At 37.6% G+C, this 24,605-nt stretch overlaps 1 protein-coding gene across 10 annotated transcripts in view; it reads left to right on the top strand.

Annotated features, from left to right (window-relative positions):
- Nucleotides 1–24,605, top strand: part of LOC121314818 (kinesin-like protein KIF13A) — a 112,405-nt gene that overhangs the window by 42,879 nt on the left and 44,921 nt on the right. For all 10 annotated transcript variants that reach the window (XM_041248519.1, XM_041248517.1, XM_041248518.1 and 7 more), the window contains 4 exons: nucleotides 2,206–2,266; nucleotides 13,171–13,263; nucleotides 14,708–14,888; nucleotides 23,636–23,723. In XM_041248519.1, coding sequence (XP_041104453.1) covers nucleotides 2,206–2,266; nucleotides 13,171–13,263; nucleotides 14,708–14,888; nucleotides 23,636–23,723 — 423 coding nt within the window. The remainder of the gene's footprint in view (nucleotides 1–2,205; nucleotides 2,267–13,170; nucleotides 13,264–14,707; nucleotides 14,889–23,635; nucleotides 23,724–24,605) is intronic.

Here is a 24,605-nt window from a genome sequence, read left to right on the forward strand (position 1 = left end):
CAAAATATTATTTACTGCTCAGTTGTCATGTCTAAGGTAGTCGCATCTGATCTTTTTGTCACTTTCTGGGTTTGACAAAGCAGATACAAGGGGCCACTTCAAGTCCAAAAGTCACTCAACATGTAGTGTTCAGTGTTCCATCCTATTATTCTATCATTAAAAATGTTTTCTTTTTAAATTGAATTACATTTTCCTTATACTGTTAATGTTGTGCTGTGTTGAGCTGGATCCACAGGTGCCAATTTAGTGTGAGGTGAGATGAAGCATCACTTGTGAAATGAAGACTCAAGATTAGGCTTCCTCAGCTTTGTTTCCTTGGTGAATACCAGTCTATTTGTAAAAGCCGTTGTTTTACGTGAGATCTGTTCTAGTAAGGCCAGAAAGAAATGCAGAGGTGGAAGTAATTGGGTTGAGCCTGCTGAGATCCCACCACACTTTTCTGAGGCTTTTGAAAACCTGAAAGCTTTGTGTCAGATGTGTGAGGATGTCAAAAAAATCTGTTGTAACACTACTTCAGATTGCTTTCAACACCACATGCAGAGTGTCTGCTCCTTAGGAAACAGAGACTGCAGGGAGTTTGCTAGACTACCAAGAGACCTAATTTATTAATCCGTTAGACTCCTTTCTGACTTGTGGCATCCCAAGGTGTAGAGCAGTTAAACACACAAATATTATTAATTAGGTGTTCTTTTTAACTGCTTTCTTCAATTGATCAGACTTTGAGAATGTGTGACATATCTAATTAGTTCATTCTAAAATAATTCTTAGTGTGTCTGCCCTGGTTTTTAAGATAATCACCTTTTTAAAATTCTGTACACGCTGGTTGTTATTTATGAAGTCAACAAAGGTTGAAAAGTCACCTCAAAATTAAGTATGTGCACAAAAAAGGGTGGGGTGGGGTTCGTAGGGATATTCTTTTGTAACCGAAAAAGATGTTCAAATTAGATTTTTTTTTTTTTTTTTTTTATACTTCATATTTTGGAAATAATGGGTGGTTGTGACCTGTGGGCTTATTTTTCTCCATGAACCCACTCAAAAAATGGCACCCTGGTTTGATTTCATATTGAATGGCTCTAACTCAAACCCAAACATTGACTGTTGTATAATTTGTCTTTTTTTAAAATGTGCTAATGAAATAATATTATCAGAAGCACTAAAATATGAAATCACAGGCAACTGCTCAGATTGAAACTGACCTGTTTTAACCTGTAATAAAAAAGAAAAAAACACATTCAGCTTGAAAAAAACAAAACATTCAGCTTGGATTTTGAAACGGAAGCCGTTATCCAAAATGTGTTCTTTGTTCTATAGTATATAACCGTGTTCATCTGAGGCAGGTGTTGATCTGGACCCCATATCTCTTGCTTGTGTAAATATGTATATCATGTTCCCTAGTTACATGGACATTTAACATCAGAGTAATGTGTTAATTTACATATAAAAGACTAATTTTGTGACAGCTGAAACGTTTCTGCATTTTATTTTGAGTGATCTCGTTATCCGTAATCTTTGGATGATGGCAGTAATAATTTTGCTGTCTTTTAAACACTGAGAAATTCTCTTTTATAGGTTCCTTTCTCTTTAGACAGGAGCAGAAACAGGCTTCTATGTCCTGAATAGGATTGTGTTACCTTATGTTTAATTCCATTTCCATGGTGAAAAGTGTGATCAAATCATTCAGCCTAAGTGACGGTTTTAAAACTTGAGTTCCCTAACCATAAGATCACAGTAAAGTGCCAGCTAGTGACATACTGTAGGCTTGAAATGAAAAACTGTTTTTGTGGTGAAGAGAGTGTGAATTGAGTCTTCAATAAGATATGTAGAAGACAGGCTGATGACAGGCCAAAAAATCTAGGATGGTGTTCTTTGTTAGAATGTCTTACAAAGATTGATGTTGGTGACTCCAGATCGTATTTGAACCATCCCTGGCTTAAAATGACTGTTGAACGTGTCATCCCAATCCTCCTATCATCCACTGTAACACCTGGTAAAGGAAGATCAAATGGAATTATTTTCTGCTGGTGTGTGTGTTTTAGTTTTTTTTTTCCTTATTAATTTGTGTGGTGAATTATTCACAGATGGCTAAATGTGTCCCAACTAGCAGCAATGATGAGTTATTTGGGAGGGGTTGCTGGAGGCTTACCGGCACATTCTTTCATCGATGTTCATGTGATTGTGTCCTTTTTTTATTTCTTTTCCAAACAGGTGTTTGCCTTCGACTATTGCTTCTGGTCCATGGATGAATCAAATGTTACAAAATATGCAGGTGAGTCACTCATGTACTTTGCACGAAATGACAGATTGTTTCATAATGTCACTGGAATTAAACGCTTCCTGTCCGTGCACTTTCATTCGCTGTATAGTTCACAATATGCAGTGGTGAAAGGAACGCATTTTATAATATAATCTTGTATCATGGCACTACAGTAAGTTAAAGTTCAGTTTGTTTGCCTTGCCTTCCTGGAAATCTGGTACTGATTTCACCTCAACAGTGTCTTCACGGTCAAATCATCTTGCTAGCTGCAAAGCTTGTTGGTCATTAGGGGAAGGAAGCAGAATGGTTACTGACAGGAATGAAAGCCCTGAAGAGGTGGGGACACTTTCACCCTCTAGATGAATTTACTGACTTGCAAGGCCTACAAACAGATTCATTTGAATGTTTAGTCCAAGGAAGAAAAAAAAAAAGTTTATTTCAAAACTACACATTTGTGACCTATGCATGTCCATGGTGTGGAAAACTTCTTTTCTTAGACTCCAGTGTTTGGTTTTCATAATACTGAGTGAGTAGAAGATATACTGGTAGTTCTGACTCCTCCATCCTGGGAAAGCACTACAAAGAAGGTAGTTGCTTCCTGGATTGGGGAAGTTAACTCCATTCTTGTCAAAGTCTAGGCAGAACTGAGGTTGTTCAAAATATCATATCCATGTTTTGATAAGAAACTACTTAAAAGGTTTTATAGTGCCAGCATATGTACACACATACACAGTGCTGCCCCACAGTGATCATACCGTGCTATAACAGATTCCGCACTATAACAGGTTGCGTTATAATGGCTCCCATTTCCACCATAGTCCCCCAACGTTCCAGATAGTGTTCTGCGATACCTCATTTAGGGAGTATAGATATGATACCATGCACAGGATCATGATGTTCGATACTATCGCTGTACTTTTGGATCTTATGTCCACTACATGTTAAGTGGCTGCCAAATTAGTGCAAAGTGCATAAGAGGCTAATACACAATTTAAAACTTGCTGTTGTAAAACTGGTAAGAAAGAGCTTAGTGTAAAAGATTTTCTTTATTTCTTGCATATAAAGAGAAATCTGGTGTCTTGGCCAGCTTCAGATACTCCAGTTACAAGGAATCTCTTAATTCGTATATATAACAAAATAACACAGAATACTTTCCTTGAAGCATGCTTTTTATGATAGGCCAGATCTTTTACATACAGGGGTAGCTTAGAAGTACTGTAAAAATGTGAGCAAGGAATGAAAAAATGAAACACTTGTGGAAGCTGATTTACACAGGTACTTCAAGAAACTACATGATGAGGTTCTTGCTTGGATCAATAAACAACCAAATGAGCAAGATGGGCCAAATGGACCTCCTCTTGTTTGTAACATTTCTTATGTTCTACGACATAACACCTCCATGAACCTGTACTGTTCAAATCTTTTAGAAAATAAAACAAGTAAACAGAGTATAATGCTAAACTAGACTAGCCCGATTGATTCATCTACACTGTAAAACTTTTTTTTAAAACGAACACAGTAATGTGTTACATTAGGGAATACACACAAACGTTTACAGTGTTAGATATTTTGAAAATCACCACTTCCAACAGAATTCTGTTTAAGTGTATTCAAGCCAAATGTCTGTCAAAACAACGTCCCAGTGCACATTAAATAAGATCATAAGACATTTTCTGTCCATGCACTTTCAATCGCTATATAGTTCACAATAAAAAGGAGGCCCGTCATACTTGTTTGGTTGTTAAAAATCTTGCAAAGAAAGTAAATTAGACAAAAGACAACAACTCTGGCTACTAGTAATAAACTGTAATTGCTTGATTGCTTTCATGCTGAACCTGTAGGCATCTGCATTGGTGGAATTTTGCAGTGTGACTCGTTAGCTTTATAGGTCCTGTGCTTTTCTCTGCAGGTGAAGCGTTACATTGATCCTGTTAGGGAAACTGATATGCTGGTAGTGAAGTCTGTATTCATTCTGGTCTTTTCCACCGCTCATGCATGCAAATAAAAAAACAGGATTTTCACAGCTGTCACATTACATGCACATAATACGGATTAATCCAAAGAATATAAAAACATCACTAACGTTTTTGACATGCGGTAAAGTTTTAATGACACATGTTGGCAAATTATATTTTTGCAGCTTCTATCAAATGCACTGTAATGACGAAATAAACAAGCATCAATGCACTTCCTTTTGATCAATAAATTGGTGGCATTTTCACCTTTTTGTTTTTCACTTCTTTAAAACACTTTCGACATTTTGACTGTCTGCTTTCAGCCAGATTGTCGTTGTCATCTGGCTGAATTCCAAAATAGCTCCATCCCAAGCTTCTTCCTCTGGCATTCACCATTACTGTTGCTGTAATTAAACTTCCCCAGAACGCGCAGGGTAATTGGTCACTTCCGCTAGGAAGAAATGAGTAAACTTAGTTCATTTTTTTTTTTTTTTTTTTTTAAGTTTTGTTTTAAAAGCTAAAAAAACAAACCCGGTATTGATTAACCACGATACTTTGATATTTTTATTTTACCTCGATATTCAGTATTGTAGTTTAGTTCTACAGATCCCACAGCCCATGCGGTGGCACCAAGGAAGAAGTAACCCAGAGCTCTATGCAATAGACTCAGGGTCTTTACCATCTTACTTTTAAAGTGAAAAATAATGGCAAGATAACCTAGCAAAAATATTGGAATCAATGTTGTTTTTTTTCAGTGTAAGCTCTCAGTTGACTAATTTTGTTGACCTTAACATTTTTAGTTTTTGTTTGGTAAATACAGTGACTGTCAGTTCTTCAGCCTTAGCCCAAGCCTTGCTGCAGTGGAAATAAATCTGTCATTGGAGCTGACAGATAGATATATAGCTGTTAGGCAAGTACTGACTTTCCAGTGTGTAATTGTTTGACCAGTCATAGCCAAGCAATTATCTTAGATCCTGGGTTTCCTGGAAAGAATGTTACATGACAGGACATGACATTACATCTATATCTGTTTCAAAACTAGAGAAAGGCTCAACGTATGACATAAAAAAAGTCCAACAGAACATTGTCTATAGGACTATTATGGTCAAACAGAGTAGAGGTGGCTGCATTGCTATTAGGACTTCCAACTTTGCAAACTGTTAAGTATCTGCACTATTTACACTGATTTGTTATTGATTTTGCCAAAATCTCAAAGAAGCGTAACCAACTCCCATAATAAATTGATACATTACATTTAAAGTTCACACCATTAGAGAAAGTTATCGGAACAATATGAGAGAGATTTTCAAGCACTGACTTCCTGAGTGCATTTTTTAAAATATATATTTCTCCAGAAAAAAAATAAAAATTTAAATGCTTGCCATTTAGTTTTCTTTGAAAGAACTCACACTCCCACAGTCTAGTCTCATTGGCTTGCATTAGCGTACCAACCACAGTTTTTCTTGCTGAAGTGTTTTTCAATGGTGACGTAATTCCTTCACACGACTTTCGGAAGTTGACTGAAAATACAACAGTGAGGTATCTGCAGTGAGCATTCCATAAATATTGTTTTGCAAGAGCTTCAAACATTACCATTTAAAAAAAATAAAATAATAAAATAATCACTTTTACTGTATTGTGTGTTTTTTATATAGGAAAATCTGAAACTAATTATTTTATTATCACCATGTACTTCAAGTGTTCTAAAAAGAGCTAAAACCAGCCTTGCTCACTCCAAACTCCCACCTTTAGTACCATTACATTTTGGTCTCAAATGTAGACTGTCTTGCTTTACCAACCCAGGATATCAGAAAAAGAGCAGTGTGGAGGAAAGTGTGTTAAATTTATGTTCATTATAGTAAATTAAACGAAAGTCAGTTTGTTGCTGATTTAAATATATAAAATGTGTTTCCTGACAGTGTATACAGTAATTAGAGAATCTAAGACAGATATGCATTTTCAGTCTTCTGAAGGAGCTCTTGATTTGCTGGAAAAATGCTAATGAGGTTTGACACCTTGGGAAGACTTGCATTGGTTCCTTCCCAGCAATTTTGGAATATTAATGTTGTAATAAATTGTAACTGTGCAAAAGCTGTCAGTGTCACTGGCTTGGAACGCTTAGAACTGTATTGTGACCAAAGCAAAGTTCTCTGGTAAAACTTATCAGAATGAAATAAATGTTTTGTCTAGTTCTTCAGTGTTCTGACTGTATGTTGTGTGCAGGTGTTATACCTGTCTGAACTGTCCCAGAACCCCCTGGATATCAACATTATCTGACCACATACAGATGAAGATACCTATACCGTGGCTACATGTTGGCTCTGTTCAGCTGTGTGGAGTAGGAGAGCATTTTTTAAACCCTGTTTAAGCCAGTTGCTTGAAGACTGAGAGGTGGTTGGTTCTTGCCAGCCACAGCTGGTAAACCTCAGTGGTTATGTTCCCAGTACAAGTGAGTCTGTGTCTGTGAGTAAACAGCTACAGCACCTTTCTTATGCAGAATCATTGACTGGTTAATCCACATTTCACACCAGTTCTGTTTATATGTTTGTATTGCGTGTGTAGATATAATCCCTAGTAGATGCCCTTGGAATGTTTGTAACCACATTACAAAAACAAATCAAACAATATCACTCCACCAGATTTTATTTGTAACAAAATGTCATTTAAAGGACATTTCAACCTTTTTTAACTGAAGAATGGTTGTCAAAACTTCCTGTAAAATAGAAAGAGCTCCTCTGACTTGTCTGCCGACCGCTGTAAAAGTAGTACAGAGAGGACTACTGTCGGACAAACTGAAAAACCTACTACAGTCATGTAGCAGGGTGATTGCCCTGCACATGGGGAAATTAGTGTTGGTGTAATTTTATATGTGGAAAGGAGTTTGTTTTCTATTCTTTTTGGAGTTGTTTGATTAAATTATTGTTTACAGACAGGCGCTCAATAGAGACTTGCTGCCTGTTAGGTTTGGGTGAGAGGAAGGGCAGCGAGTGATTGGCTGTGCTGGTCCTCGACCAGCAGGTGGGTGGGTCTCGACCTGAGTGTCCATCAACATAAAACATCGGGTGGGGATCGTTCTGGGCAACTGCACCGCCATGCTACACAGAGAGGCGCTGCATACATTCAGCAGGAGAGCTTCCACTCTGCAGAAACTACAGCTATGCAACCCTTAAACTGCAACACAGTGCTTGTGAAGGCAATGCCCAGCTAAGGCCGTATGAAGCAGCAGGAATCGTTGTAAGATTACCGGTTCATAAGTAGGTTAGTTTAGGGGATATTGATCCCAAGTAATGTATAGCGAGGGTTACGTAGTGTAGCTGGTTCCTGGAGCGGGACGCCTTGTTTAGTAAGGCTAGCGCTCACCATATGTGGTACCTTTTATTTGTAGTTTTTGTACTGTCTCCTGTATGTGTCCAACTCCCATGTGTCTCTGTCTTGCATATCAGCGGTTACCCGCACAAGTGATATGAGTACCCTGTCACAAGTCAGCACTCGCATATCTGACCCTATACAATTTGGACTTCAGTGATGATTAAGAGTGTGATGCATAACTGATTATTTCGTTTTGGCCCGTTCCAACCCTTGTTTGTTTTTCAGGATACACAAAAGAAAAGATAAAATATAAAAAATACATAGCTGAAAGGACTGTTTTAAAATAAATAGGCTTCCATTTAGATGTACTGTACTGGTTTTGTTGGTACACTATGTTGTCAACTGAATACGTAAATTCAGAACGACATGATTCTGAAAATATCCCTTGCTAAAAATAGAGAAGACACATTCACTACATAAAGTACATATTTTGGTTACAATTACAATCCAGTACGTATTGTAGCAGTATGTAGAATTTCCCATTAATGACCCAACAGCAAAATTTCCAGAATTAACAGTAACAAAAGTCCACAACACAACAAAAAAGTTTCCATAATTAACAGTAACCAAAGTTCGTATTAAAAAATGCAGAATATAGTGCTTGATAAGGCCTTAATGTCACAATTCAGTTGCAATTGAAAATGCACAAAAGCAACAAAAGATCACAGTATCTAGAACTGTTTAATGATTGCATTACCCTCTCTTGTCTCGTTAACTTTGTCTTGACTGCATTCTGGTCAGCTGTGTAACTGCACAATATAAGACAGACTCATTTGGCATTAGAGATTATTTTTTTTTTTATATATATATAAAACGCAGGCTGTGACATTGAAGAGATGGGCTTTGTAGAGTCAGAAATTGTGTGTAACGGGTAACTGCATTAATTTGATTTAATACAAGGGCGGTAAAACGCGACTGGTGTAGCTTGATAACGGATAATCGAGTCCTGACTGTACTGCTAGCAGGGTGGTTAAACTTATTTTTACATATGAACAAAACCAAAAAAATCTCAATTGATTTTATTAATTAGTTTTAACAAAACCTAATATCCTGAAAACAAAAAACATAAAGCCTTTTAATGCGTAAAAATCAGGTGGTTATTTAATCGAAAGACCATCTTGGATGTACTGTTTTAATAGTTAAAAGAAAAATGCTTATTACTAAAATAACCATTCAAATAAAAAAGCTAAGTGTGCTGATTTGTTTTGTTAAAGAAGCAAATTGCTATTGGTTTTGAGTATAATATGTTCTTAACATTGAGACCATGGCAGGTTTTTGCCTCCAAGTCCGAAATGCCTTTGCTTTGTACTCCGATGGCTGTTCTCAAAGGTGTCGGAGGTTTATGCGAAGTTCCACCTTGTAAGCTTGCCTTGACCTTCTGAAAAGTTCCTAGCTATTTGCCTGTCATTGACATCCCATTAGTGAAAAGTTGCTTTACCTTTTTTGTTTTTTTGGGTTTTTTTTTTCCTGTGTAAATTGCAGGGAAATCATATCAATATTTTGCCTTTAAAAAAAATAAATAAATAAATAAAAAATGTTATTTTATAACCATCTGAAACATGCAAGTATGCCTAATATTGCAGAATCTGCACTAGACTGTCTGGTGCTTCCATATCCAAGACTTGCCTACACCCAATTAAGTAATGTATTCAGACCCTTGTGCATCTCCCCTTCTTGCATTCTGTCCTATGAATTGTTTCCTCACTTGTAAATCAGGCATCTCCATCTATCAAACCAGTTCTGATTCTTCTTCAGGCTGTCTGTCATGTGCTAACCTCTGAACTCATGAACACTTGCATCAAAGAAAGCCTCCATGCTGTGAAAAGCACTAAAGGGAACAGAGTTAAAACAAACTTCAAGGTTTGACGCAGAGAAATTCTGCATGACATACAGTACAGCAGATTCCTGCCAAAAACGAATCTGCCCAGTACCTTGTATTTGCTCTAGCTCACATCAGTGACCCATGTGTTCTCAAATGAATACCAGAATGGTGTAGTGTGCTTTCAAAAAGGAAGGTCAGAGAAAATGCAGAATCGAAATACAACTCCTTCATGCAATAAGCACTAAAGGTCATGGCAGCCAGTCTCAATTGCAGGATTGTCGGTAGATAATTAACTTCAGTATCTTTCACTGCCCCAAAATTAGAGAAAAATCATTATTGGAGAAATAGACTACTCTGAATGAATAATTGTGAACACCAAAAATAGTAAAAGAAATATAAAAAAAGAAATGAAAATGACATCTGAAGCTATTTACTCTGTGATGTAGTTTACCGAAACCAGATGCAGGTCATTTTATTTTCCACTGACCCCTGCATATCCTTCAGTCATAGCTTTCACTGTCAAAACCAAGTGTTGGTTTTAATTCAGTTGGTAAAGAAGTACTTGAGCATAATCAGCTGAACATAATATATATTGTTGTGTAACCTGTGTCCCACACAGTGAGAAAGTGTCTGAAACTTGAACTTTGACCTTTTTTTTCTGCTTGGGGTTATGACCTAGACCAATAACATTGGTATTATTTAAAAGGTGTGTTTCAAGGGCTTTCCACCAAAGCAGTGTATTGACACAGGCCACTGACAAAAGGGAGCAAGCAACCTCCCCTTGGTGCCTTTCAGACGAATGACCTGATTAGCGTAGTGTTGCACAAAACAGTCGCATGCATTCCATACTGTTGTGTAATGATGTCAGTGTGTAAAATGATACCTTGAATAACTTTGTAATCTCATAACCTTCTTTTTCTGTGACTTTTTGTGAACAAAGTAAACAAAATAAAGCTATGGATTTGCTTATTTTTTATTTGAAACACATTTTCTTTGTCATAGGAAGTAAAACAATCAAACTAAAGAGGTGGGAGCAGTTCCATTTTCAAGTACGAAATGTAACCATTACCATATGGGTATTTACCTCTTAAAGACCCAAAACTTGAATAAGACATGTCGAAGCTGCTCACAGAACCTGTGACACAGTCCTGGCCTGCCCCCGAGGGCATAAAAGTATGTGTGTCCTCTGTGGTTAAACTCTGTGGGCAGAGTTTCTACCGCTGATCGAAGGCCATTGCAATTTTTCAAGTGTCCTGGCCTAGAGCTCCTGCTGTTTCCTGGTCGAGGGACACCCTCTATAGGGTACATGATACAGAGAAGCTGGGCCTGGTCCATTTTCCACCAGTGGAGGCTTCAACTGCCACCTTGGTACAGGCGCCTAATTTAGACCTGTTGTCCAAGGACACTGCCTGTCCCAACCAGCAGTGCTAGGTCTTAGTGGACCTCAAGCATGCCTATTCAGCCAGTGCGTTCGGCAATTATAATAGTATTCTGGTTGCCCACCAGTACTGTTTGCTAAGGTCCCTTTCTGACAGTCACAGGCCCTTACCACAACAGCTTGATGAGCTGCGCCTGGTAAATAAGAACATGCTCCGTGTGTCAAAACTCAACGGGCAGGCTGTAGGCAGGTACCTGGCTGCGCTGGTAGCTGCACCTGCAGTTGGATGTCCCTATTACACCAAGGCGTATATTTGGTCCCGTGGTGGACGAGCTTCAGCACTGCTGACCACACGCGGGAATCCACGAAGGAGCTGATTCGACTGCTTCCCAAGTGACCATCTCCAGTGCGCAAACCAGTGTTAAACTGGTGCCCTAGGCCCCAGCAGCCTTAACCCTTTGATGCCTAGGTATAATGACCATATTTTGGCTTGAATATGACCACTCTGTGTTCATCGCTTGTAGTTTGGCAACCTTACATCAGAAATTCAAACCCAATATATCTACAGAAAGCCCTTTTAGTAGCTGTTTTCAATGATAGTGTATTTTATTGTGGAATGTATTATATGTTTTTTATATAAACTGCACAGCCCAAAAAAATTGTTAAATGTATAATAAATAATATTTTTTAATTTTGACCCCTTTCTAAGTTAGGTATAAAAAAAATTATCTGCATATGACAGGTGCTAAATGTAATGAGGATTTCAAATAAAAAATCAGTTTTCAAATATCTTCTACTATTGAGGAGCTACAAGATTTTGTCCTATGGTCTTTATGCTCAAAATTCTCAAAAACTGCCGCTTTTTCAAAACTGTCTATTTCATGTAAAGTAAGTATGACCACTTTGTGTTTACTTCTAGTTGTGTTTAGCACTTTTAGTAACTGTTTCCAATGGTATCATGTATTTAATTGTTAAATGTATTTTTTTTATATATAAGCCACACCTCAATTTCTTTTTTTTTTTTTTTTGGAGGGGGGGAGGAATAAATGTATCATAATATTTTTAAACTGTCAATTTTGACCACTTTCCAAGTTAGATAGAAAAAAGCTTAGGGCATATAGGATCTGCACAATTTTCCAAGGATTTCAAATCAGAAATCAGATTTGAAATATTTTGTATAGTCGCAGAGCTCCACACGGTTTTATAATGGATGGTATTTTACGAAAAGCAGCCTCCGAAATGGTAAATGCAGATCACACTGAGAATAGAAACATTATTACCCTGTTTGTGATAAAAGTATATATATTTATTTATGAGTGTAGCAGTCACAAAAATAAATAAATACCACACAAGATGTTTTTTAAATTTTATTCAAAAACAGGCAACTTAGAACTAGCATTGGTACAAATAGATGTGCACACTAAGTACATAAAAATACAAAAAACACTTGGTCATGACCAAAACTTTTGATAGCAAGACTTTTATTTTCAAAACTAGAATAAATCGGGCTGCAAATGTCAGGTTTTACTGCAAACCCGTTATATGTTGTAACACAAGGTAATGATCAGTAAACTATTAACAGAAACAATGCCTATGTAGTGAGTATGATGTCAGGAGGGTAGAAAGAAAAAGGAGGTCATTTAATAATGACCTTCCACCCTTTTACACACACACACAGAAACTAAGAAAACATAGAAAAACATTGCAAAAAATAAAAAAGATTGATGATTGGACAGCCGAGAGATGACTATTTTAGAGCGCTCCGGCAGCTAAGGGATAAAAAATTCAATATATGCGCTGGTAAACGTCTCGTCACTGTCCAAAGGCATTCTCTTGGTGGAAATGGTCTGCCCATCTAGGCCTCGGTGTAGCACTGGGCAGTGTCACCAGAAGGTCATCACCACGGATGCGTCCAGGCTGGGCTTGGGTGCTGTGTGGAATGGCAGGGTCTCCACATAAATGTTTTGGCGCTGCAGGCCTTGCAGAATTTTTTGCAGGAGGCTCAAGGGAGACATGTGCTTTCAACAACCACCAGGGTGTCCTCCGGTCACCCAGTCTCCATCGCGTGGCCCCCAAGTTTTTGCTCTGGACTGCGGACCTCCTCTCAAGAATGGAGGCTACACCCATGAGGTAGTGAGCTTCGTTTGGGAGAGCAGAGATAGATCTCTTTGCCTCCAAGGAATCAACCCACTGCCCCCTCTGGTTCTCCATAATAGGTCTGCTGGCACTAGATGTCTGGAGAAAATCAGGCAGAACCGTGCCAAGGTGCTCCTAGTAGTATACACAATGGCCAGTGGAACTTTGGGTTTATATCTCTTTTGTGAATCTGGACATCCCAAATAAGGTTATTTTTAATTGTGAATATGTTTTTATTTTTTTAATGTTTTTGCAGGTCAAGAAGTCGTCTTTAAGTGCCTTGGAGAAGGGATACTTGAAAATGCATTTCAAGGATATAACGCCTGCATTTTTGCCTACGGACAGACAGGTAAGAGATTACCATTGTCATTTCTTTTTGTCGTGTGTTTGGCATTAGGCAAACAGCTGGGAGATGTTTAAATACGCTCCATGTAAATCAATCAATGGCTAAATAATCTGGGTTGATACTCCTGGGTTATTATTGCTAAATTCAATGTCTAGGCTCAGTCTAAACAGACATAGTCAATTCTCGTTAATACGAATTTCAAAGCACCAGCAAAGAAAATTGCATTATCAGGAATTGAAGACAAATGCATACTGTCAGTTTTTATTATCAGATTTAAAGAACAACTAAAAGTATTATAAAAAAAGTACTGTGCATTGTGTTAAACATAGTTGTAACTGAAGTTTTAAAAAGTATACATTGCAAATGAACTGCATGTCCCTTTCGGATCACAGTATTTTTAAACCACAAAGCAAGGCTGCGTCCTGTATTTTATCCCAGTTTTTCAGATTGGTTGACAAAATGTTTCCGAGAATGTTGACATCTAAAGCAATGTCTTTCTCTTTCTTGTACAGTGCTGCATTATCCACTGCTTTCAAAGCATGGAAATGGCATCGATTAGTCGGCATTATGGCATTTTGAAATGCATCGTAGGATCAGTTGTCCCAAAACAACACTAAAATACAGCACAGAGGTGCTAATTTGGATACAAGTCAACACATTTCTCAATATCCTTTACACTCAGCTGTTCAAACCAGGATGATTTGTTTAAATCAAATTGTTCTTCCCTGGGGTGGGGGCACCAAAATAATTAGTACTAACAGAAAATTAGTTTGAAGTGAATTTGTATTTTAAAGTATTTTTCAATAAGCGACTGCTAAATTTGACAGAGAACATGTAGACAATGTCTAGTATCAGGACATTAATCCGAGCTTGTTTTAACGAGAATTGACTGATATTGTTTGTAGGACTCAATTACAGATGAGCAGTTTTTTCATTCAGATTCTGTGTGCATTTCAGGCCCTATATATGTAAATACAGTAGGTTACATATATTTCCTTGTTTTAATGATTTACTAACTATTTATATTGGTAGCAAACAAAGTGGGGAATAATGTTTGAGGGAGTGGGCTAGGATAATACTGTAATAACATCCCAATTCCTTCTGCCCAAAGCCAGTTGCATCCCTGTTTGTTCGAAACCATTCTTGCATCCCACAGGAGTTCAAACTAGAGCTATGGCATAGCAGTAATCTGTTGTCTTTTACAAGAACTAGTGAGAGTAGTTGAGTTGTAGCATGCAAGTGGATTCGATCGTATTAAGAGAATAGAGATGCTCTGTCAGAGGGCTGTGCTGTTGGAAACATTACCTTTTCCCCTGCCCTTTCCTTACAGCAGTTCTTGATATTTAACACTGTAGTTAGATGATGGCAAGATTATTTTCAGAGATTGTAAAAAGTATTCCTGCTACTCTCACTGTAAACATGTTCTTTAAAAAATGTGTTTCTTCAGGTTCGGGCAAGTCTTTCTCAATGATGGGCAATGCAGATCAGCCAGGCCTCATCCCTCGCCTCTGTGGTGCTTTGTTTGAACGGGTTTCTAAAGAAGGAAATGAATCGCACTCTTTTAAAGTTGAGGTTTCCTACATGGAGATCTATAATGAAAAGGTCAGGGACCTGCTGGATCCTAAAGGGTGAGTTTTGGGTCAACAGTAGGCCCTAAATGAAAAGCCCCTTACAGTGTTGCAATAGGCTATTTTGACAGTTACTGTACATTTTAGTTTCCATGGTCTTTGTCTAACAGGTAGGTTCAGTTGTGTGTAATATAATTCCCACAAATGCTACGCAACTTAACTCCTAAAGATTTAATAATAAATTAATTTTAAATAGAAGAAAAACATGTATTGGAGAAACCTTAAATTAATTTAAGGTTTATATGGCATACCTACAATAAAACAGTATTAAAAAACACTTTGAGCTAATTAAGCTAATTACAGGTAGTGTAATTTCTGTAATCTGCCTTTAAACAACAAGTTATGAGACTCAATAATAAAATAACCTTTTCTTAACCTTAACTGTTGTCCATAGCTGGCCTTTGCCTTCATTAAAATAAAAAAAAAACGAATGACTGGGCAAGATAAAGCCGTGTTGTAAAACAAATGCACGTCATTACACTGTGTAAGAAAAGGCATTCCCAGAATTCACAAGGTTAATTTAGGTACAAACAAACTTTCTTTTGTATGCACTGTACTTGTTAACTAAACAGAACACTGTTTGTATTTCTCTCACTCACAGACAACCTGTTCATCAGGCTTATCAACAGACTTCAGAATTTCCAGACACTTTAAGCCAGATCACGTTTTTTGAACTATAGCCTCTAACTCAAATTTAATTGAACATGTAACATGAGTGTAAATTGCTTGAGCCGTTGCTAAAGGAATGGAATTGTTTTGCTAACTATTACTAAAACCCCTGTCTGGGGGCGAGAGTTAATTCCTGTGAGGATTGATTCCATCAATCAGACCTATACAGCGTGCTGATTTGCTGTATTTGTCTGATTTGGGCGGGACTGTGTGAAGCAGAAATAAGTATTACATTAATAGAAGCTTAACCCCAAGGTTAAACGAGAAAGAATGCGGATGAGAGCATAATTGCACTATTTTGATACATGTTGTTTACCATATAACATTTCAAGCAATATGATTTTAATACATGTTCTGGTGCTCTCTGGATAGAATCGCCTCCGCAATTAAACAATTGAGCGCATTTATTGAAGCCGCTCACGCAATTCACTCCCACTTGTTGATTTAACATAAATTCTTTGTGGTTTTAAAACCTGACCCGCCTTAAAATGTCTCCAGATTCTGGAGCCAGCTGGCAACCCTGCTGTTTACCCACCTTTGGGTGCTGCTGTTTTGATGTGCCATCCTCATTTGTGTAATAATCCCTGTAGTACATGACCATTCATGTATTCTCTACAGGCACGTTTTAGGTGTGATGCATCAAGAAACACTTTTTTAGTTTATTTTTTCTTCCTCCAGAGGCCCCCAAAATATTTTTGCTCTTGTAACACATTATGGTACCATACAATTAGCTAAGTACAGGATTTCCCCCCAAGAAACTAGTGTCCATACTATGGGGGCTAAAATCAGTCACCTAGTGGTCTACCCATTACCTTACCCAGAGCCACTACACCGATAGAATCCCAAAAGGAAAACTTATTATTGTCTCACATATTATCATCATACTGGCCAAAGCAAAAAGTTCAACATGTATTTAAATTAATTAATATATTAGTTTTACACACATTCTTACTTTTGAAGATGCTTGGTTACTTTCTTGCTTTGTAGTCTGGCTTTAAAACTGTTTACGTTCTCCGTCATTTTGTCTTATTTTATTCAGGAAAGTTGCTTGCTTGCCAGTGTAGTCTGTGTGTAAATATCTCTGAGACATGGGTTTTAGTTGCTTTCAGAATTGTTGTTGACTGGCTTGAGGTCAATAAGTTCTAAGCCTGTACCCTTTTCCTGCTAATAGGTTTCTGTTAACAGACTGGATTTGTTGGTATAAAGGGGCCTGACAGAAAAAGGATGTGTTTTGGGGTTGTATTTTGGTGTATTTATATACCAAGCCTTTTGGCTTGGGCTTTACACTAAACAAATGTGTGATTTTAATAACAGATATAGTTAAATATTATAAAGGTAGTTTAAAAAAAAAAAAAAAAATCATGGATTGGATTATATTTGATCTGCTAAAATATTTTTCTTAAAGTACATTGTTGTTTGAATTTAGTTTGCTTTAAAACAATAAACAGCTTTGCATTTAGGATTTCCAAAGATGACTTCGCAATTATTTGAGTGTAAAACATGTAAATGTAATGCCGAGCATTGCTCTTCTTTTAAAACCAAGGCATATTTGGTGACTGTTTTTATTTATTTAGTTATTTATTTATGTATTTGTTTTTTGTTGGACTAGCAGACCAAAAATAAACTTAAACATGCAGAGCAGCTGTTCACACATTTGGGTAATGGAGGAGGGCCTGAAAATTCTTCTTGCTTTGCAGATTTATCAGAAATGTTGACTTATGGGAGTGTTCAGGCAAACAGATGTTTGTTTTCAAGCATTTGTCAGCTAATTTATTTTAAATAAGGACACAGATTCAATCTGTAACAGCTGCTGTGATAATACATGGGAGAAACTCTGTGAATCATGTCAAACTGTTTTAATAGTACATACTGTATCTCACACTTCACATTAACTGTATATCTGGTGAGCCACTTACCGCATTGCCATGAAACTCTGTATTAGCATTTATTTTTTTTATCTTAAGGTAATGATTCTAGGGATATATGGAAGTGACTGTACTTACCATTCTGTTTGTATGCGTCATAGTCTTCAACTTTTTCATCATACTGATGGCTTCAATTTTGAATTTACAGCAATGGTTGGGGGGTGGACGTTAGTTGCATTTGTTTAAACTAGTCTTCCAATTTTACTGTTGGAAATTAAAGTTAAATGAAAGAATGACATGGTGCCTTGCTAGGGCAATCCTGAGTAGAATCATACTTCGCAGAGTACGTCTAGGCCTGTTCTGTGTGTTGCTCCGTCCTCATATTCCGTTACATAAATCAGAGATTTCAGGTACAGCAACCCACTGTGTAGCGTCTGCTGTTAAATACAATCTGGTATTTTAATATGCATGCCTGTATTTCAAAGTTATATTTATTTCTCATATTATAGTGGTTTAACCAAGCATTGAAGTTCCTCACAGCAATTGTGTTTTTTTTTTGTTTGATCGTTCTTTGTAAAACGAAAATAAGTTACTTTAAAAATGTATTAGAAATAAGTTGTTAAAAATGTTTGTTTCTTCACGGGTAACTTAAAAATAATCCATTTGTGAAAAAGACAAACTTGGAATGTATTTCCTGCTGTTGGGAGCTTAGTGTCCAAAAGACCTAAACCTTAAGTGCTGCAGAGCTTGGATTAATTACAATGCCAACATGGAAAAGTGAACCCAAACCATTAATTATGATTTCAGATCTCCATTAAGCTATATTATAAAGTAATACAATATCCATAAACCTAGGTAAAGAATCTGACTTTACAAAACAGCTTTTTTTGCTGCAGCGATCACACCAGCCAGGAACAGTTTCTTAAAGGGAAGGGGAAGTTGAAAACAAGAGACCTTGCCCAAGGACACTGGGGACACCAGTCCAAGCAAGGTAGACAGAGTAAAAGCAACCTTGGACCGGAAATTAGCTATGACTGGTCACGTGTAAGTTAGTGCCTGTTTGCTCTTGAGACTGGCATTAAATGCATGTGGGGGTCTACAATGTATTATAATATAGCATTAGCCTCTAAATGATTCAGCTGGGGTTTTTTTGTTTTGTTTTCAAGGGAATAAGCTGTTCCGACTCGGGTGGACAAAGTTAGCCTAATCTTTTTCCAGATCAAAATGTCCCTATTTGGGACTCTAAGAGTGTTCTGTCAATTGATCCGACAGATGGTATTGCAGCTCGGTCATATGGTTGTTTACAAATTTAATATATAAAGTCACTTAATGAAAAAAAAAAAACCTTGAAGGCAGCTGCTGTTTATTAACGACATCACTTCTCACAGTTTGGAATGCATTTAAGCCCAGCATTTGAACTGCAAATAACTGGCATTTGCACTTAAATCTGTATTTCTGAATGATGATCAGCTTCAGAGGTCCTGCCTGTATGCATGCAGCTTCCATGTGCAATGTAATCTTTTGTCTTAAAGCAACACTGTAATCCCATTGACACCTGGGCAGTTGATGTACAGAGAAATTCTTCACCTTAATTCCTTTAACCACAAAACAATGTTACCTAAAAACGACTGAACCTGTTAAGTTTAAGTAGAAACAGATTAAGAGATACCATTGATGTTAAAAAATGCCCCATTGTCTTTGGCATCTGAAGTAGGTATATAGTACATACTGTATAGCTTATCACGGTTGCACAATGGTCAACCACCACAGGAAATGAATCGTGTGGGCTGCACTGTAGATCGCTTTAAAACTGCAGGTTGATTCGTTGCATGCAAGAAATTGTGGGTTGGTCAACTGCTGACAAAGTCAAATGTCCCTTTATGGAAGGAAAAAAGATCAAAACTTGCAGCCTTGTGTGGTGTTTTAAATAAAAAAAAAAAAAAAAATTGTTACCTGGTGTGTTCCAAATACCATATTGTATATTCTGCATGCTACATCTGTGGGTTTGCCAAGCGCATGCCACATCTGCACACTGCCATGTGTGATGTTACAGCTAAGACACTGTTGTACATTGACAATTATAATCCTCTAATCAAGAAGGAACCTACTGCACAGTTAATTCTTTAGTACTGGCCAGTGTCCCTTTTGAACTGGCCGTAGTATGGGAATACAGTGTACACTGGCACCAAATCGGCTTGCTAATGCTGGAGACCCTTCATTGCAGAAAAGCTGAAGTATAAACATTTGGTTATTGCTGGTTGTGTCACTGTTGCATTAGGCTTTTTACTGCTGAATGTTGAGTTGTACTGTGGCCTTGGTGTGAACGAGTAGAGCAATGGGTCACACTCTTTCTGCTTAACTGTATGACCTGGCTTGACCCTAAGCCTTTAACCTGTTACATTCCAACAGCTTGTCCACAAGTTCCGGAAAAACTTTAAGAGTTGATCAAAATTAATTCAAACACCAAAATAAGAAACTTATTTGCAAAAATACCTTAACTCAACATCTGTTTCTTAATTTTAAGCAAACGTTCATTTCAGAAATAAGAGAGAACAGAAAAGCAGGACTTTCTCATGTAAACAATGTTTCTAACCAATCGAAATAAACATCTGGGTCAAGGTTACACTGACCTTGATGAAACTAAATTAAAAAAAAAAGATACATTTGATAATATATTGTATTATCAAGTTTTACAGCTTGCTGCCCTTAGAGGGGTGTGTTTCTTAAAGGCTTGTTTTTCTTGGCTCTACCAAGACGTTGCACTCAGGAGCAGCACTGGGGCTTTGGTTATGTCACTTGCCAAAATGTGGGCTGTTGTGTAGGTGGAAAGCAAAAGTACTGCTTTGTATTGATTTATTTATAGGCCTTGTGCCCTGCATGAAGCCAGCAGTTTGAGTTGCTTCTTCCATGGGATCAAGCAACATCACTCGGCTTACTTGTGCTCTCTCTCTCACAGGCCACATAGCTCTGGCTGGAGTTAAATTAAAATTCTTGTTTTTAAGCTGAGATGTTTATTTTTCTGAACTTTAATTGTGTTATTACTGTTTTTCTGTGTGTGTTTTACAGAAATGTGTGCACAGCTGCTGCGCTCAGCAGTGCTACGCTGGACCGAGATAAGCACTTTGGATTGAGCTTGCTTGCAGTCTCATTCCACAGTATCTCACTGTCATTTTAGTGACTGCTTTGCATCACTATTATGAGGGCAGTTTGTACCTCCTAACAAGCAGTCTCATGTGGGTACTGACTGTGTGGTTTTGCCAGTGGGCATCCCTGTACAATGCTACACACTGTAACGCCGAACTGGTGGGCCCATACATACCGGTACCGAGGTCACCACACAGGTACCGTACCGACCCGATGCTAAGGTCTCCGAACCAACCTGCTACCGACTGGTGCTTGCATACCCGGTCGGGTGCCAAGCGTGTCTTGACCATCCCTGATGCTGTCTTTATGCAGACTTGAGGCAGCACTTGTACATTGCTTAATGTACACTGCATTGATACTTGCATCTGCCAGGGTTTTATCCCTGCAAGACATGCATGGCCAGTCTGCCTGTTGAGGACAAGCACAGCAGATGCTTTTCCTGCCTGGGGCCAGAGCACACTAAGGAGGCACTGACAAACCGCAGTTTCTCCACTGTCGTCGTCATCCTCCTCCCCCAAGTAAGAACAAGAGTCATCGTTCCAAGCAATCAGCGGACTCAGAGAAGATGGAAAAGCTCTGGGCAGCAGTTTCCCACCAAGGAGTTTCTCCAATAGGATTATTGACACCCTACAAAATGTCAGAGCAGTGTCTACACATTCCCAGTAGAGGTACAAGTGGGGCATCTTTCAAACGTGGTGTCTGCCTCATGGGTTCGACCCCACGACTTGTCTCATGGCAGTTGTACTAAAAAATTTTGCAGGACCTGTTTGACAAAGGGAAATCTCTTTCTACTTTTTAAAGGTCTATCTGGCAACTATTTCAGCTTGCCATGTCAAGATTGACTCGGTCTCCCCAGGAGCTCACTTCCTGGCGGGGCAATTTTGAAAGGACCTTGGAGGCTTTGACCATCTATTGTTCCTCGCTGGAGGCTAAACATGGTGCTTGATGCACTCATGGAGCCTGAAATAATAGTGCACAATAAATCAGATTAACTGCTTATCAAGCGTTGGGTTTTTGGGTGGTGTGAATGTTGGGTCCTAATATAATACATGTCTTTCATTACTGTAGCTGCATTGTCACCAGCGTCTACAGGGGGACTAAGATGGGCTGTTGCAAATAATTCATGCTCTTGTAGAACCTGAGGAATACAAGTGGCTACCTCCAGCAAGTGAATTAAATCATGGTGTCAGTCTTTAAAAACCCATGTCTAGGTTTAATCCAGCAATGCCCTACAGAAGACCACAAAGTGTAAGCTTCTGAAGAAAACTAGTTAATACCCTTGTGTCGAGGCACTACAGCCTCTTTCCATTGCCTGTTGAAAATGATTATACTGCGCGATGGCATCAATTCTTTCTTTTTACATGCAACTATGTAGTACAGACAAAAAAATACACGATAGTTCTATTCTGTATTTATTACAAACGATAAATTAATTATAGAACAAAAAAAAAATGCACTGATGGGATCTGATGGTGAAATATGGCCAAAAATATTGTCATCCCTTAAATGAGAACTGTGTTTTGAATGCACTCTGCCATTTTATATACTGTATTATTTAGTGTAAAAACCAGTAAGGAAAATTTGTTGTAGGAAATTATGTACTGTATAAGCAGCATGCAACTTTGTTATCAGCTTCAGTAATTATCTTATTGTGTGCCAAACATGATTCATCAAACAAGCCTGTTTGTTCCCGATTTGTAAATTTTTTTTCAATATTTTCAAGAGCTTTCAGTAGTGTGTGATGTATCGGAAATTCATATCATCAAAGGAATCGGGTGTTTCTTTTTTATTAGCAAGATTTCGCATACAGTAGTCTCCAGCTAAGAGAACACCCCTGGAGAAGCAAAAGTGTTATTTTAGCCACAAGACACGATATGAATCAATCAATAAATAAATCAATAAATAATTTCTTACTTGTCATGACGCACGTGCATCAACATATGAAATGAACTGAATAAGTAAAAGAAAAGCAATAAAGGCAAGTGTATGTGAATAAACTGTAATAATAAAGTAACAGACAAACGAACGTTAATAAACTGTCAAACAAAATTAACACTACACCCCTACACACGTTAAAAAATGCAGAAGCAGTACACAAGACACGCACGTTATTTAACTGAATGGTGAAGCAACTGGCCAGAACGGGTAACACAAAATTGTTCAAGAGCTCGAACAATTTCCAAATCTTTGTATCAAGAGAAACTGGGCGCATTTTGCCGGTTGGTTTGTGAGCCATTTTGTAGCGAAGATGGAAATCAGAATACTGAACCAGTCAATGCTGTGACAGTGGTTCTGGAAAGATTTTTTTAGCCAATCAGTGTGCCTCAAGATGACGCTTTTGAAAAGACTAAATAAACCATTTAAATTTATTTGATGATGAGTTATCAGGTTACAAAACGGTTCTGTGTCCGTTGTGAACAAATCGCTATCGGTGCCAAGAAGTTGCTCTTTTAAGTGAAGTTCCTGTTCCTTTAGCTGGAGAATTCACCACAATGGTGTTCCCTTAGGCAAAGTGCTCTCATAGGAGATGCTCCTATACGCAGAGACTACTGTACTAAATTGTATCCCAACAGTTGTGTCTCCTACTATGCCTGCACAAACTAAATCCTGCCTTCCTTAAAATATATTAAATGAAAGACTGTTAGCCCTGTCCTTTGGGAATTTAACCAAAATAAAAGCACCTGGGAGATGTATAATTTAATGAGAGAATAGAGAATGCTTTAGTCACTGAGGATTTAAAACAAAACAAAGAAGTCTATTTGCTTGTATTTAATACAACAAGTTAATTTAAATCATTGCCAGCTTTTAAACTAGAGGTACAAAATGTGGTTATGTGTTGCTTAAAATGATTTGTTGGCTAACATGTGTCAGAAGGTACCCCCTTTACGTGGGCATAGAAATATTTTTAAAAAAATAAATGAAAAAAGATAATCAAGTAAAAGGGCAATTTTCCAAATATACATGGTTGAAATCAGAGATGTCGTCTGGTTTTTTCCCCCCAATAATGTCGAATATATATTTGCATGGCAGCTGAATTTCCTTTTTTTATTTGTTTCTTTCTTAACCCAGGAATCGTATCTCCCTGAAGGTTCGGGAGCACAAGGTGTTGGGGCCGTACGTGGATGGTTTGTCTCAGCTTGCGGTCACCTGCTTTGAGGTAGGGTTAAATTTCCAGATTGTGGGGAAACGTTGAAATCTTTCTTTATTTATTTTACGCAGAGAGGTGAAAGTTTAATTTCTTACCGGTACTGTATTATTATTCAGTCGTCCCCGTCCGCACCATGGTAAATGTTTCTGTAAGCTACAAGGAACTACTAATTTGTTTGGACCAAAGCTAAATGGAGAGGGAAAGGCATTTTATTTTAAATAATAATAATACAAATTATTAATTTATTTTTATTTATTTATTTATTTATTTATTTATTTATTTGTAGCGCCTTTAATAGGACCATCACAAAGCACTTTACAAGATACGAGACTAGGGCCTGTAAACTATGCATGAACCTTTAAATATACAGATTAATACTAAAGTTACAACAACACTTAATAGAAAAAAATAATATTTGATTTAAGGTTGATTTGAAAAACTAGCTAAAGTTTGATTCCATTCCAATATAGTACCATTGATTTGGCTGCATTAACAATGGGAACGTTTCAAACGGACTCGGTCTGGTTAGTTTCATTTAAAACAATATACCAATTTGCTAGCTGTTCATGCTTCTCCATGCAAAGGGTCTGAGTTCATTTGAATGAGAGCTAAAGTCCTTTTTCAAAAAAATGTTCATGAGTGAGTACTTTGTGTTCACAATGCAGTTCGCAAGTGCACTGGTTTTTTATTTATATATATATATATATATATATATATATATATATATATATATATATATATATATTATATATATATATATATTGTAATGAAGTGTGGGGCATTGTGGTCGAGGGCCGATATTTTGGGCCACGGATTATGCACAGTCTGTACCCATTTTAAGGAAATGTAGTCCTGCTGATCTGGCGCAGCAGGACTTCAATTCCCAGGAGG

Source organism: Polyodon spathula, chromosome 4 (genome assembly GCF_017654505.1).
Source record: "Polyodon spathula isolate WHYD16114869_AA chromosome 4, ASM1765450v1, whole genome shotgun sequence".
NCBI classification, from domain to species: domain Eukaryota; kingdom Metazoa; phylum Chordata; class Actinopteri; order Acipenseriformes; family Polyodontidae; genus Polyodon; species Polyodon spathula.